Source organism: Narcine bancroftii, chromosome 4, assembly GCF_036971445.1.
Source record: "Narcine bancroftii isolate sNarBan1 chromosome 4, sNarBan1.hap1, whole genome shotgun sequence".
Classification (NCBI taxonomy): Eukaryota; Metazoa; Chordata; class Chondrichthyes; order Torpediniformes; family Narcinidae; genus Narcine; species Narcine bancroftii.
Genome location: NC_091472.1, coordinates 12,389,695 through 12,406,756, shown reverse-complemented (window position 1 = coordinate 12,406,756; position 17,062 = coordinate 12,389,695). Strand labels below are relative to the sequence as shown.

The following is a 17,062-nucleotide window of genomic DNA, read 5'->3' as shown; positions in this document are numbered from 1 at the left end:
TACTGACTGAAAGAAGTGAAATAGAAAGTTTGATTTGTAATAGATTTACTAAGAAATTTACATCTGCTATATACATATTATTTCAAAAAAGAACATTGAAGCAGGGAATTCATAGGTCAGGACAGAGATGGGAAATGGATTTAAATATAAATATCATGGAGAAAATTGGAAGGAATTATGCTTTGATAGTTACAATAAATGTTAGCTATAGATTGGTTGAATATTTTTGCATCAATTGTACCCAATACCACAAAAAATTAAGTAGATTGAAAGCAGATCAATGTTTTAGGTGCAGGCGAGAGATGGGCATTCTACGTGGTCATGTTCAAAATTGAGGCCATTTTGGACAGAAAGTTTTTAGAACAAGTTACAGGAGTTAAACGTCTGCAAGATCTAATGCTTTTTCTATTGGGGAATTTTTTGGTGGTAAAACCAAAATTGAAATTGTATTTTTTCCAAAAGGAATTTATGAAACTTACATTAGCAGTTGCCAAAAAATGTATAGTAGTGACACAGAAATCAGATTCGCATTTGGGAATGGAAAGCTGGCATGCAGAAATATAGTTGTATTCCGCTTGAGAAAATTACATATAATTTAAAGAATAAATGTCTTTTTGAAAATTTGGCGCCAATATTTCCATAAAATAAAAAAAAGTAGATATGAATTTATAAAGAGATTTCCTTGAACCTCATGAAATTTTCCTAACTCTTTGAGATAAATAAATGATGATATTGAAGGCAAATTTGTGCGCATGGTGATGGTATTTTGGTAACCAGGTTGGTATTTTTTCTAACTTTTCTGTATCTTTGTTTCAATTGTTTTTTTTTCTTTTTTCTTTTATTTTGGGGATTATTATTTGAGGGGAGGAGGTTGATTGTGGTATAATTTGTAGCAAGTATAATTGATTTAAATATGATTGTCATTTTCTGTATTTGGATATTAATACGTGCATGAAAATTTAAATAAAATATTCCAAAACAGAATGGCAGGCAGTGACCAGTGGGGCACTGCAGGCTCAGTGCTGGGACCACAGCTATTTACAAGATTCATTAATGATTTAGATGAAGGGATTAAAAATTACATTAGGAAATTTTCAGATGACAAAGCTGGGTGGAAGAGTGAAATATGAGGAGGGTGTTCTGCGTATGCAGGTTGAGTGAGTGGGCAGATGCAGTTTAATGTGAGGTTATCCACTTTGGTGTCAAGAACAGGAAGGCAGATTACGATCTGAATGGTGTCAAGTTAGGAAAAGGGGAAATACAACGAGATCTTGGTGTCCTCGTTCATCAGTCACTGAAAGTAAGCAGGGAGAAGAAAACTAATGGCACGTTGGCCTTCATAGCAAAGGGAGTTGCATATACGAGCAAAGATGTTCTTCTGCAGTTGTACGGGACCCTGGTGAGACCCCACCTGGAGTATTGTGTGCTGTTTTGGTCTCCAATTTTGAGGAAGGGTATTCTTTTCATTGAGGGAGTGCAGCATAGGTTCATGAGGTTAATTCCCAGGATAGCGGGATAGTCATATGTTAAAAGATTGGAGCGACTGGGCTTGTATACACTGGAATTTAGGAGGATGAGAGAGTATCTGATAGAAACATATAAAATTATTAAGGGATTAGATATACTAGAGGCAGGAAACAAGTTCCCAATGTTGGGGGAGTCCAGAACCAGAGGCCACAGTTTAAGAATAAGGGGTAGGCCATTTAGAATGGAGTAGAGGATGAACTTTTTCACCCAGAGAATTGTGGATCTGAGAAATGCTCTGCCTCAGAATGTTGTGGAGGCCAATTCTCTGGATGCTTTCAAGAAAGAGTTAGATAGAGCTCTTGAAGAGAGTGGAGTCAAGGGATATGGGGAGCAGGAAGGAATGGGGTACTGATTGTGGATGATCAGCCACGATCACAGTGAATGGTGATGCTGGCTTGAAGGGCTGAATGGCCTACTCCAGCACCTATTGTCTATTGACTGAAACCGCCCTTAAATTGGAGGAACAACGCTTCATCTTCTGCCTTGGCACCCTCCAACCAGATGGCATTAATATCAACTTCACTGGCTTTTGTTCAACCCCTCCCCTCACTTTCTCCGTCACCTTCCCCCCAGCTCTGTCTCCCCCTTTCCCTGTCTCCTTTTGCACAGACATGATCAATTCTTACCTCTCCCCTTATCATATCCTATTAACACCTTGTGTTGGTCTGGAGCTGGCACTATCTGAATTCTGAGATTTCCTGTTTCTGCCTCATTCTGTTTATTTCTTGAAGAAGGGCTCAGGCCCGAAACATCAACAATATATCTTTGCTTTTTATGGAACGCTGAAAGACCGGCTGAGTTCCTCCAGCATTTTGGTGTGTTTAAATGACAATCACTGTGTCTGCAAACGTTTGTGTTTCTCGACATACTCTTAAAACCAAACCTCTTTGTCAACCCTGATATTCCTGTGGTTAGAAAAAAATGTTGTCAGAATTATGTTGAGCCTTTGAATGGTTATTATTGACCACTCCATTATTGGAAGATGAACCTCACACTTTCACCAAGCCTTCATTTCCACTAGCAGATTGGGATAAGCTTTCCCTCGACATCCTCTCCACTTCCACCACTCCCAACACTTGGAAATGAGTTGGTCATCCACTCGGGTTTAATAACCTAGTATCAGAAATTAACCCAATATTCCCTCTGGACACCATCCCTTGCAGTAATTTCAATTTAATTTAATTTAAAACATTCAGCATGGTGAAAGGCCCTTTCGGCCCAATTGATCTACAACCTCCCGGTACCTCTTGAAACATGGGTCGAAACCGGAGCACCTAGAAAAATCTCAAGCAGACTCGGGGAGAAGGTACAAACTCCTTACAGACAGTGCTGGATTCGAACCCTGGTCCCAGTCGCTGGCCCTGTAACAGTGTGATGCAAACCACTAGGCCAACTGACCTGTCCTAATTTAATAATGCTAACCCACATTAGAAGATTGGACACCCAAATGCTGGACGATTTCTGTAGCAAGGATTTTCCCATTTACTTTAAAGACTATTTTAAATACTTTGAAAACAAATGAGCAGAAATGCTGCAAATCTGAACTGAAACCAGAAATACCCAACTGGCCAGGCAGCATCTGCGAAGAGAGAAACACATGGTTAACTTTTCATAATGGAAATGCGAAGTGTCGTCCTTGATGTGATGTAGGGAATGCAGTAGCCAATTCGCAAACAGCAAGCTCTCACAGCAGCGCTCCAATAATGATTAGGTCATCTGAATTAGGGATAGATGTCAACCAGTACAAAACCCTCTGGGATTGGTAAGGATAAAAGCTTCCTGCACTACGTGAAGGCGGATGGTATTTGTTTAACTGGTCAAGAGAAGACTCCTCAGAATGTGTTAGCAGCGATTAACAGCGATCTCTGGAGGAAGGGACTGATTGGCTGACAGTCTTGCCCAACCCTTCACAAGGCAGCAGAGGGTCTCTGCGCAAAGATTTATAAAATTCGGATGAGAGATTTGATCAACCTGCCAACACAAGAGATGGCACTCACTGTGTCCGACGCAACGCTGACCACAACACTTACGAGATCTCCGGGAACTGAGAACACCGTGACAATCAAGTACTTAGCCATGATAATGAGGCAGCTGGCACTATTGTAGATAATCCAGAAAGGAATGATTAAACTAGTTACTGCCAAAACTCGGATAATCCGGAGAACGGCTGCAATGAGTTGGGCAAAGGTCATGGCTGCACTGGCAAATGTTCCAAAGGGAGCCCAGACATTGGTGACGATAGACTGACAAACAGCCTCATTGCCCTCTTCACTGACTGGTTCCAGCAGTGTTTCAGCTTGTTCTATTGCCAGGCTGTCAGAATCAGGGGCATGGCAATTTTCGGAGGTTTGCGGGAAATTGTCTTCTGCTAACTCCTGGTCACCTATGCTCATTTTTATTTGATTTATCAGACCTTCTATCTCTTTAAAGGTTTCACCCTCATCTGGGCTGCCTATACCACAGTTGTTAAAGATGGCGCCCACACCCAGTCGGTGCTGCACCTCCGTCACTGTTAAATATTCTGCTTTGGCCTCTGGCTCCAAATCTTTCATGAATGCAAAGGAAAAGTCTTTGTCGAATGGTGCTTCACCTTCCCACACTGATCCTTCGGACGGGGGGCTAGTCTGGCAGGGGTCGTTATTCTGGTCCTGTGGGAAGGTGCAGCAAAGTGTTGTCCAAACTGACCTTGGCACTGACACCCTGTTCTTCAGTTTCTTTTCAGTGGGGTTGGCAGGACCTGTCACCAGGTACATTGACCGGTTCGAGCTGTGGCACATACTCGCCATCCTTGCAACCATAGCCTCCACCTCACGGTACCACTTCTTATTGGCCAACGGTGTCATGGGGACTGCATTGGTAAGCGTGCAGGAGCTCGTGGCACTTGTCTTGTTGTTTAGGCGAAACGGGTAAATATGTCCTCGCTCATACCCCTCGCCCTTGTAATCTGAGTTCAGCGCCTGCCACTCACCGAGGGAACTTATTTTGTCCGTCATCTCATCTAGGAAATTTGGATCATCAATCTGAAAAAGGAGAAACATTAAGAACTCACCACCAGCTTATTTCACAGGCACACTCAGGGGGATCAGGCCCAGTCTCTGGGATCACAGTCACAATGGGCTATTTCCCGTGACCCAGTGGGCGTAGCGGTTTGCGCAATGCCTTTACACCACCAGCAGTGACACCAGACCGGGGTTCAAGTCCCGCGCAGTCTGTAAAGAGTTTGTATGTTTTCCCTGTGTCTGCGTGGGTTTTCTCCGGGGGGGGGGCTCCGGTTTCCAAATGTACCAGGGGCGCAGGTTAATGGGGTGTAAATTGGGTCGCACGTACTTGTGGGTCAAAATGGCCTGTCACCCTGCTGTATGTCTACATTAAAAAAAAATTAAAAAAATTAATTTTGCTCACTTACCCCAAAGGCCTATTTCAGAATTAATGATCGCTGTAATTAATTATTTATCAGGATTAATTATTATTATAGACCTGACAGAAGTTTGTAAAACTTTAAGAGTGAAGGGCCCAGGCCCAAAACGCGGGTTACCCTTTACTTCTCTTGCCGCTGCGTGACCTGCTGAGCTTTTCCTTCACATTTATGTATCGCATCCGCAGACCCTTCTTGTTTAACTCTAAATGGCTGGGCAGAATGGTAAAATGGCGGTTCCGCCAGAGCTGCTGTAACAGCATCACTGACGCAGACCTGCGGAGAGTAGAAAGTGGAGTCCCAGTGCTCCTGTCAGGTCCAACTGCCGAGTCTGACTGCCATCTGCTATGTACAGGCTTTAAACAGCCTGTAAATGAAGCTGACCATGGCTTTATTTGAAAATACTGCAACCGTGGGGTGGGCGTCCAAGATGGCATCGTCTATGACTGGCAGTGGGCACTAGGGGCTACAGACTCTGTGGAAGCAGAGGACTGGTGGAGGGCACTAGAAAATGGGAAGAAGCAGAGGAGACAACCACTGGCTCAGCAACCAGGGTGGCGGTCTGGGGGGCTCGGAGGCTGAAGAACACACAGATTGCTGGGGACTCGAGGTTAGGAACCCATGCAGGCTGTGAGCTGCTGGAAACTACGATAAAGGGATTCGCACCAGGCTGGAGCCTGGCTCGAGACAGGCTGAAGCAGTATTAGGTATCGGATCCGTGATGCGAGAGGGCGCCGAGGGCACTGAAAGGTTCCTGACCATGTTGGAGATCTGGATCTGGAGCTTGGGCTATTGATGGTTTGGACTGGATGGTTTGGACTGGACTCTTGTGTGGCTGCAGGAATGCTGGAGGCGAATCTATAGACATTGAGTTTAAAGGGATTGTCCTTTTGCTTCTCTTTCTCTGACTGTAAGAGGCACCTCAGGCAATTTCTGCCGACGGCGAATCTGTCTGCCCTACAGCAGACGAAAAGCAAATTTTGTGTAATATTGCACTATTTTTATTACATGACAATGAATTGAATCTAGACAGTCAGAATATTTTTTTCCCGCAGGGTTAAAATGTCACAGACCAGATGACAAGCATTTAAGGAGAGAGAATGGAAGTTCAAAGGACATGTGGGACAAGATATTTGCATAGTGGTGGTGTGTGAACGGGCTGCCTGGAGCAGTGCTGGAAGCAGACACAATAGTGGCATTGAGGAGAGCAGGAGTCGGCCTTCTGGCCCATTGAGCCTGCTCTGTCATTCAATAAGATCGTGGCTGATCTGGCCATGGACTCAGCTCCACTTGCTCCCACCTTTTCCCCCTTAAATTCCCCTACTCTGCAAAAATCAATCGAACTGTGTCTTAAACACGAAGTAACTCTACTGCTTCCTTGTCCAGAGAGGTCCATAGATTCTCTGCTCTCTGGGAGAAGCATTTCCTCCGCATCTCTGCCTTAACTTGAGCCCATATCCCCAATTCAGTGAAAGCAACCTTCTGACTTCTATCCTGTTTACTTTCGTAATTTTGAACAAGGTTCCCTCCCATTCTTCGAAATTACTGCCAGTTCAGCCCCAAGTGAGATAATCCCTCCTCAAACGAAACCCCCTCATCTCCCAAATCCATCTGGCAAACCTCTGTACACTACCTCCAAAGCCAAGAGGTTTCCAAAGAGACACATGCCAATGTCGGAAATATGGGGATATGGGCCAGGTGTCCGCAGAGGTGTTTGCGTAGCACATGGGATAGACGTTGTGGGCCGAACAGCTGTTCCAATAAAGACACGATGCTGGAGAAACTCAGCTGGCCAAACAGTGACCATTATATAGCAAAGATCAAAATACATAACTGATGTTTTGGCCTTGAGGCCTTAATCAAAATATGTAGGCAGTATCTGAGTATAAAGGTAAGGAGGAAGGGGTGGGGGTGGGGTGGAGCACAGTCGCAAAGGTAGGAGGTAATAGGTGGAGGAAGGAGGGAGGGCACAGCAGCAAGCGCGGGGAGGAGGGATGGCTGGGTGAATAGAGAGGGAAGGAGGTGGAGAGCTGAGGGAAAGGAGGGAGGGGAAGAGGAGAGAAAGTTAGCAGAAACCAGAAAAGTCAATGTTAATGCTAATGGGCTGGAGAATGGGCACTTGGAAAATCAGGCATTGTTCCTTCAATTTATGAGTGGTCTTGGTGGGATCATGCAGGAAGCCACGGACAGACATGTGAGTATGGGACGCAGAATTGAAATGGTTGGTCACTGGGAGGTCCTTGTCACTGGTGTGGACAGAATGAAGGTGCTGTGCTCCTAGTCTGTGCCCAGTTTTGTCAACGTAGAGAAGGCCACAAAGGGAGCACCAGATGCAATAAATCAGTCCTCCGGATACACAAGTGTTGCTTCACTTGAAAGGCCTGTTTTGGGGCCCCGAACTGTAGTGAGGGAGGAGGTGTGGGCATAAAGTGGCACCTCCTGTAGCCACAGGGGAAATGCCGTGGAGGGGGGGGGGGTGAATTGGTGGGGAGGGATGTCACGGAAAGAGCGATCCCTACAGAAGGCAGAGAGGGGAGGGGAGGGGAAGATATGTCTGGTAGTGGGATCGTGTTGTAAGTGTCTGAAATTGCAGAGGACAATGTGCAGGATGCAGAAGCTGGTGGGGTGGTAGGTGAGACCGAGGGGGATTCTATTTTTGTTGTGTCTGGGGACAGAGGGGGCTAGGGCAGATGAGTGGGAAATGGAGGAGATGTGGGTGAGGGCTGAATGGTGGAGGGGAAGCTATTATTGTGGAAGAAGGCAGATATTTCGGAAGACCTCATCTTGGAAACAGATGTGGCAGAGACAGAGAAATCGTGAGAAGGGATTAGAATCCTTGCAGGGGACAGGGTGTGAGAAAGTGTAGTCATGGGAGTTGGTGAGTTTGGTGGAAAGCTTGTCTCCTGAGATGGAGACAGAGAGATCCAGAATGGGGAAAAGTGTTGTCGTTGATGGAACAGGTGAATTTGAGATTAGGGTGCAAGTTGGCGGCGAAGGGAATGAAGTTGATGAGCTCATCGCAGGGTGCACGAGGCAGCCCTGTTCCTGTGCTGTACTCTTGTACATTCTGTATTCTAACTCAATTTTTGAGTTATTGCAGAACAGCCATAATCTTATCGAATGGTGGAGCAGGCCTGACAGGCCAGATGGCTAGATCCTGCTTCTATTTCTCATGTTCTTATGTTCAAATGGTCCTGTTATTTCAATTCATTCATGATTTAAATTCTACCTGCTGTGTCTGTGCGGAGGTACAGTTTATTCCACCACTCCCTCCCCCATAGTGCTGAATTACTTTTGCCTTTTCAATTATTAGAACCATAGAACATTATAGCACAGAAATAGATCCCTTCGGCCCTTTTTTTGCCTAGTCCCACTGACCTGTACCCAGTCCATATCCCTCCATACCTCTCCCATCTACGTACTTGTCCAAATTCTTCTTCAGTTGTGAAAATTGAATCCGCATCCACCACTTCAGCTGGCAGCTTCACACCACTCTCTGTGCGAAGAAGGTAGCCTAACTTTTCGCCTTTAACCCATGTCCTCTGGTTTGTATCAGTGGAAAAATCCCCCCGATCTACATTTACTCTGCCCATCCCTCTCAAGATTTTAAAAGCCTTTATCAAATCTCCCCTCAATCTTCTACACTCCAGGGAATAAAGTCCTAATCTGTTTAGCCTTTCCCTGTAACTCATTTCCTGAAGTCCCAGCAACATCCTAGTAAATCTCCTCTTCACCCTTTCAATCTTATATCTTTCCTGTCGTTCCGTGACCAAAACTGCACACAGCACTCCAAAAATTGGCCTCGCCAGTGTCTTATACAACTTTACCATAACATCTAAACTCCTATAGGCTGTGATTTGTGAAGACCAATATGCCAAAAGCCCTCTTTGCAACCCGTGTACCTGTATTCCCGGATCCCTCTGTTCTACCGCGCTGCCTTGCCTTTCTTGGTTCGTCCTTCCACAGTGTCTGCATTAAATTCCCAGCTGGCCCTCTGCAACCTTCTCTGGCCACAACCATCCTAGTGTCATGTAATTGATCTTGGGGTTATTCTGCTTGCAACCTCCCTCTCCGGACCTGCGCTTCCAAACCGCAACCCCGATCTCCGGTCATTGTTGCGGATAAGCGGTCGCTTGACGCAATCCCTCTTTTGCCTTGTGATCGAAACCCATTTCGTCCAGGAAAACGGGGGGAGTGGGGGGGGATGTCCTTACCTGCGGCTCATGAAACCATAGAGCGGGTCTGTAGGCGCTGCTCTCGCCCAGGGAGCAGGGATACCTGTAGGCGGAATAGACCGGGATCCGCAGCTCGGTCCGGTAGAGCGTGGCAAAGTGATACTGGTTCTTGTATCGCTGACAGATCCTGACCAAGCCGCTGTTCTCGAAGCCCTGGGGGGGCACCCCGTCCTGGAAGAACCCACCACATTCCTGGAAATCTCGCACCACTTTGGCCAGCACCGACCCGCTGCGGGCGAGGACCAGCAGCAGCAGCAGGGGACCAGAGGCTCCCATGGCAGGCGATGGTGATCGTTCAGCCTCCCTTCCAGGGATTGGGGGTGGGAGAGAGCTGGTCCGGTGGCGTCGGGCGCTTGCAGGGAGCAGAGGGCCGGTTCCAGGCACCGCCGCAGCGACGCGAACCCGTCTCCGACTGGGACCCCGCTGGAGAGCGCACGGAGGCAAACAGGCACTGCATTGCGCCGGATGGCATCACTCGCTCGCCTTGCAACGGGATGGTCCTTTGAACCTGAACCAGAGGGTGGTGACAGTCCGAGGTTTGCCGGGAACTGTAGTTTGCTCAACCTCTCTAATTCCTCTTTGCACCGTTCGAGAGAACAACCTCAGACTTCTTGTCAGAGTCCATGCACATCACATACAACCCTGAGATCTTCCTGCGGGCAGAACGACACAGGTCAACAACTGACAATATAGAGAGAGGGGGGTGGGAACTCAAATAAATGCACCTGTCCCTGATTGAGTTTGTCTATGAGGTGGAGGGGAGCAGCTGTTCCTGAACCCTGGGGGGTGAGGAACAATCTGAGTCTCAACGTGGACAAGATGAAGGAGATGATCGGGGACTTGGTGAGGACGAGGACTGACCACCCTCCACTACTCTGTAGTGGAGAGCACCAAGTTCCTTGGAGTTCACTGAACAAGCCACCGATCCTGGACACACATCATCTCCTCACTTGGTGCAACAGTGAATGCATTTCCCCAGAAGACTGAAGCGGGCAAGACCACTGAACCCCATGATGCCCACCTTCTATTCAGAGCGTCCTGGCCGGCTGCATCACAGTGGGGTACGGTTGCTGCAGAGAAATGGATCGGAGGTCAATTCACAGGACCATAAGAGTGGCAGAGAGGATCGCTGGGGTCTCTCTTTCCCCCCCCCACCCATTGATGGGATCATTGAGGACCCCTTTCACCCACACGCAACACCTTTCAACTGCTCCTATCGGGGAAGAGATGCAGGAGGATCAGAGCCAGCACCACCAGGCCGAGGAACAGCTTCTTCCCACAGGCAGTGAGAATGCTGATCGACCAAAGGAACGGCTCACACTAACCACCCGAGGCTCTCATTTATATTTATAGAAACAAAATCTATGTATTTATTTCATAGATGAAATACTTGTCCTGCCTATGTATTATTTGTCTGTATGTGTGTTAAGTCTGGTTGTGTGTCTGTATATCGGGTTGTACTTGGACAATCAGATGATAATAAACTTGACGAACTGTAGACAATGTACAGATGTAAACACATAAAGAAATGAAAACAACTGCACAATACAGAGAGGATAAAAAAGCAAATCAGTAAGAGTCCTTAAACGAGTCCCTGATTGACTTTGTTGTTGAATAGGATGTTTGAAATAGATAAACCTTTAATATGGGCTAATATTGAATGATCTCAAATTGGTAAGAAGAGGATAGATCAGTTTATTTATAGATGGAACCCTAAGTTATTGAGTAATTATAATTTACCTGTTTGGAAAACTTAATGGATTTATGGTATAGGTACTGAAGATAAGATTTCAGGTAAAACCCTTTGTATCAAAATAAGCTTTTCCCCTTCACAATCACCAGCTTTTGAAGTTACGGGATCAAAAGGGTATTAAATTGGTGCAAGATTGCTAAGATGCAGGTTATAACCATATAACCATTTACAGCTCAGAACAGGCCAGCTTGTCCCTACTAGTCCATGCCGGAACAAATCCCCATCCTCCAAGTCCCACTGGCCAGCACCTGGTCCATACCCCTCCGATCCTCTCCCCTCCACGTAATTATCCAGTCTTTCCTTAAATGTAAATAACGTTCTTGCTTCAACCACCTCCGCCGGAAGCTTATTCCACCTCCCAACCACCCTTTGCGTGAAGAAATTTCCCCTCATGTTCCCCTTATAATTTTCCCCTTTCAGTCTCAAACCATGGCCTCTGGTTTGAATATCCCCCACTCATAATTGAAAAAGCCTATCCACGTTGACTCTCTCTGTCCCTTGTAAAATCTTGAACACCTTCATCAAATCCCCCCTCAATCTTATTTTATTTCTTTTCAAAGAATGAAAGAGAAATATGATACATCTTCAAATACTCTTTTTTTCTTATTATCAAATGAAAGCTTTATTGTTGGATAATTCTGGGTATACTTTATGGTTACCTAGACGATCTAAGTTTGGGTGGTAAGAAGGGATTTATATCTGAGATGTTTGCCTTATTACAGAATTAAATGCCTAAGTTATATTTACATAAATCTAGATTGAAATGGGAGAAAGATCTAGATATGCTTTATTCCTCAGGATGGTGGATGAATTTATGTAGGCAATAGTACGACTAAAATTGTAAATGTAAGGTATTGATTAGTTCATTATAATTCATTAATTATATTTAACTCTGGAAAAATTAAGGAGATATAACTTTATTTTTTCAGATTTTTGTGTTTTCTGAATCATAAAGGATGAGGGTTTTTTTTTACGTTCTACCTGGTTTAAGTGAAACAGTGAAACCTTTGTGGAATAGACTGAAGGAATTTTTAGAAGTTATTCTGAAAGTGAAATTTTCACTAGATCCTTCAATATTTTTGTTGGGTAAACATTAAGAGGTCGAGTTTAGAGTTAAAATTAAATAGATTTCAAAATGCATTTTGGAGACTGGCATTAGCTGTGGCTAGAAAATGTCTGGGCATTACTTGGAAAAATGAGACTGATTTGAATATCCAGAGATGGTGTATGGAGTTAAGTTGGAGAAAATAACATATAATCTACATGATAATAGTTTTATTTAATCGTAAAACTTGAAGCCTATTATATGGGTTTGAATTTTTGAAGCTCCTCGCCGCCCAGTCATGGTGTTGCTCCAAACCATCGTAATTAACTGATAAATTTTGTGGTTACAATTGATCTTCTTTTCTTTCTTTCTTTTAGGGTAGGTTAGAGGAGGGGGTGAGGGGTTAGTTTTTAAATATCATGTATGTATTTCTGCAGACACCGTGGTTGCAGTAGAAAACACACAATGCTAGAGAAACTCAGCAGGTCAAACAATGTACTTCATATCTTCTTTTGGCTTGGCTTCGCGGACGAAGATTTATGGAGGGGGTAAAAAGTCCACGTCAGCTGCAGGCTCGTTTGTGGCTGACAAGTCCGATGCGGGACAGGCAGACACGATTGCAGCGCTTGCAAGGGAAAATTTGTTGGTTGGGGTTGGGTGTTGGGTTTTTCCTCCTTTGCCTTTTGTCAGTGAGGTGGGCTCTGCGGTCTTCTTCAAAGGAGGTTGCTGCCCGCCAAACTGTGAGGCGCCAAGATGCACGGTTTGAGGCGTTATCAGCCCACTGGCGGTGGTCAATGTGGCAGGCACCAAGAGATTTCTTTAGGCAGTCCTTGTACCTTTTCTTTGGTGCACCTCTGTCACGGTGGCCAGTGGAGAGCTCGCCATATAACACGATCTTGGGAAGGCGATGGTCCTCCATTCTGGAGACGTGACCCATCCAGCGCAGCTGGATCTTCAGCAGCGTGGACTCGATGCTGTCGACCTCTGCCATCTCGAGTACTTCGACGTTAGGGGTGTAAGCACTCCAATGGATGTTGAGGATGGAGCGGAGACAACGCTGGTGGAAGCGTTCTAGGAGCCGTAGGTGGTGCCGGTAGAGGACCCATGATTCGGAGCCTTCTTCATATAGCAAAGATAAAAATACATGATGCACCATCAATTACCCAAAAGACTGATGTTGAGAAACTGAAGGCTTTTATTCGCAACCATACTGTTCGACTATTCTGCACTGAGCAAGAAGAGAAATAATAAATGTTCACAGCTCGAGATGCGGAATTTCTTCTCTGCGAAGCTTTGAAATTCATTCCCCCTGAGAGAATCCCTGCGTTATTGAATTTGAAGTGGATATTTCCAGGTGTCAATAATATGGGTGGGGGAGGGGGGGAGAGTGGGAAGGCGGCATTGAGAGGGAGATTGGATCAGCTGTGATCTCATTGGCTGATGCAGGAGAATGGAGGTGCTGATTGGTCAAAACATAGAAATGGTGGAGGGACTCAGCAGGTCTCGCAGCGTCCATGGCAAGGGGGGGGAGGGGGTAACCGATGCTTCGGACGTGAGCCCTTCTTCAAGGTGTGAGAAAAAAGCAGGCAGTTAACTGAATGAAAAGGCTGAGGGAGAAGGAAAGAAAGGGCAGGGGATGGAGCATAGACCAACAGTTAAAAGGTGATAATTGGATGGACGGGAGGACAGGAGAGGGGGACAATGAGAATTGATTGGGAAGTTTAGTTGGCTCTGTAAATGCAGAGCTGAGCGAGAGGAGAGAGGGAAAGGGAAGAGAAAGGCAGAGCTGGAGAAAAGCTAGGGATAGATGGGAGGGAGTGGGAGGGGGGGGGGGGTAACAGAAACTGCTGTTTGATTTACTTCTGCCCCTGGCTAATCAGAACAGGTTGAATCAGTGACCTACGGTTGTGTGTAGTCTTGAAATCTGCAGACAGACTGAATTTTTAAATTTAGACATACAGCCCGGTAACAGACCATTTCGCCACACGAGTCCATGCCGCCCAATTTACACCCAATTAACCTACAACTCCCGGTATGTTTTGAAAGCTGGGAGGAAACTGGAGCCCCTGGGGAAAGCCCACACAGACACAGGGAAAACATACAAACTCCTTGCAGACAGCGTGGGATTCAAACCTTGGTATTGTTCGGTGGCGCTGTAAAGGTATTGCGCTAACCGCACCACCCTTCTGTTGTGATATTATTTTCTCCAAGCTTGCTCATAGGTTTTGGAAGAAACTAAGCCTGCGGCATTCAGAGTGGTGCAAAGGAGACATACTCATTCCACTGTAGGATGTAAGCATAACTGATATAGTCAGTTTGAATTGCCCATCCGTTAAACTTTTGCTTCATGCTTTTAGGCTGTCCTTTGGGAGCAAGGGTATGTGTAGTGCGAATAAAAGCTCTCACAATTGGAGGGAGAACATAAGCTTTTATTAGCTAAGGGTAGGGTCTAACAATGGACTTCAGTAGGGCTCAGGGTTTAGGTAGGAAATCTGGATTATACGTGGGTCGATGTTTTGGGGGGGGGGGTGGAACCTGGGGGAGGAGCCAGCCATCACCACAACCCTTCACTAGAGAATCTCAGTTCACTGCATTCATCCCTTCGTGCAGAATTAGGGTCTATGGATGACACAGTCAGCAAAAAAAAAAAAAATATATAGAATTATTTACAGATTTAAATGACCTAGAGGTCTGGAAATCCTGGAGGAGCGCCTCAGCACCGGTGGGCCTTGGGCTCCTTAGGTCTCCTGGACCCCTCATAGAGGAGATGCAGTGAGTGGTAGGGTCTCCAGTTCTATGATTCTTCCTCCTGAACTAAACCTCCTGCTTGGAGGTGGTGAAAAGGAGTTTAGGAACTCGTGGGTCACCTGAACAAACTCTGTTCCAGCAGGTGCCAGCTCCCTGATAGAGATGGTGTCTTCCCTGCCATCTGGGTACTCCACGTATGCATACATGGGGTTGGCATGGAGTAGTCTCACCCTCTCCACCAGGGCATCTGTTTTACTTCTCCTCACATGCTTTCTTAGAAGAACCAGACCTGGTGAGTGAGCCAGGTTGGGAATGTGGTTCCTGATGCCAATCTTCTTTCAAAATTAAATAAATGTTTGTGAGGAGTGACATTGGCCGTTGTACGGAGAAGTGACCGAATGGAGTGGAACACCATGGGTAGGACATCCTACCAGCAAGAGTCTGGAAGGCCTCTTGACTTTTAAAATTTTTTTTTAAATTTTTCACAATATGAACCATATTGACCAAAATACACACAAATATTTCCCTCTTGAATATACACAGTGTCATTTTCTCCCCTTTTTCCCCCTTCCCTTCCCTCCCTCCTTCCCACCCCACTCCAAACCCACTAAATGTTCAACATATACAATACAATAAACCCATTAAACAATATCATCACACAATGAAAATAAACAAGCAAATTGTGTCATCTACTTTTACACACTGGGTCAGTTCATTTCGTTTTCTTCTCATTCTGTCATTTTAGGGGGTGGAGATCGGTGGTAGGCCCTCTCTGTTGTGTTCCATGTACGGTTCCCAAATTTGTTCAAATAATGTGACTTTATTTTTTAAATTATATGTTATTTTTTTCCAATGGAATACATTCATTCATTTCCATGTACCATTGCTGTACTCTCAGGCTCTCTTCTGGTTTCCAGGTTGACATTATACATTTTTTTGTTACAGCTAAGGCTATCATAATAAATCGTTTTTGTGCTTCATCCAAATTGAGGCCTATTTCTTTACTTCTTATATAACTTAGAAGAAAGATCTCTGGATTTTTTGGTATGTTGCCAGAACATATACTTTATAAGTGGGATGAAAAGCTGGTGCAACATAGAAGTTCATCAGTACTGCACCATCTGCTCAACATTTGGAAGAAGATTCATGTAGAAAGTTAAAAAACAAATTACCAACTACCAAAATTATTATTGATGCAAAATCCACTAATCCCTTTCACAATAGATAACCTTTCCTTTAGAGAATGGGAGAGAAAAGGGATCAAAAGAATAGAAAATTGTTTTTTGGGAAATAATTTATTATCATTTGAACAAATGAAGTACAAATATGGTATAACTCACGGTACAATGTTTGCATACCACCAACTGAAAACCTACTTAAAGGACAAATTGGGAAACAGACTGAGGTTACCAGAAGGAAGCAGCTTTGAATATGTGACTACAGACACAATGATAATTAAAAGATTTATAACAAACATGTACATCAAGCTGCAAGAGAAAGAGAAGGATGAAATGAGCTGTAAACCCAAACAAAAGTGGGAACAAGATCTAAGCATAAAGATAAAAAATGAAAAATGGGAAAAGCTATGCTCCGGAACTATGAGAAATACAATAAACATGAGGTTACACATGATACAATATAATTGGTTACACAGGCTATATACCACGCCCCAAAAGTTAAATTAATGGGACCCAACAGTATCAGACAGATGTTTTCGCTGTAAGAAGGAAATGGGAACAACAGGACATGCAATTTGGGCATGTGAGAAAGTGGAAAAGTTTTGGGAAGATCTAAATCAGGTATTAAATAAAATCACAAGAAGGCCTCTTGACTTGAGGGCCAATTTGACAGCTTTCCAGACTGTGGCTTTTTCTTTTTCGACTTGCCCATTCCCTTGGGTGTTTCTGGATGCGATGCCCCTTGCCAGCAGGTACTGACGTAGCTCCTTGGTCAAACATGATGAGCCCTGGTCGCTATGGATATACCCGGGATACCCGAACAGGGCGAAAATAGAATCTAGGGCCTTGATTACTGATGAGGTGGAGGTGTCCAGACATGGGATGGCGAATGGGAAGCGGGAAAACTCATCAATGATAGAGAGGAAAAATATATTCCCATTCGTGGAGGGGAGATATCCCTTAAAATCGACACTGTGCCATTCAAAGGGCCAGGATGACTTTATCAGGTGAGCCTTAGTGGGACAGTAGAAATGCGCAGACCTGGCAGGATCTGGTCATTTCCCTGATATCTTCCATAGTGTAGGGCAGATTGCGGGCCTTGACAAATTGAGCCATGCAGGTAAACCCTGGATGGCAGAGCTCATTATACAGAGCTGCAAT

The 17,062-nt window shown here is 45.0% G+C and overlaps 1 protein-coding gene across 1 annotated transcript; it reads right to left on the bottom strand.

Moving 5' to 3' along the window:
• Positions 1-2,115: 2,115 nt before the first annotated feature.
• LOC138759783 (endonuclease domain-containing 1 protein-like) lies at positions 2,116-9,617 on the bottom strand. The gene is made up of 2 exons (XM_069930369.1): positions 9,157-9,617; positions 2,116-4,547 (listed from the first exon to the last, which is right to left on the bottom strand). Exons 1-2 carry the CDS (start codon positions 9,451-9,453, stop codon positions 3,468-3,470), a joined length of 1,377 nt encoding a protein of 458 aa, XP_069786470.1. The 5' UTR covers positions 9,454-9,617; the 3' UTR covers positions 2,116-3,467.
• Between the last annotated feature and the right edge of the window lie 7,445 nt (positions 9,618-17,062).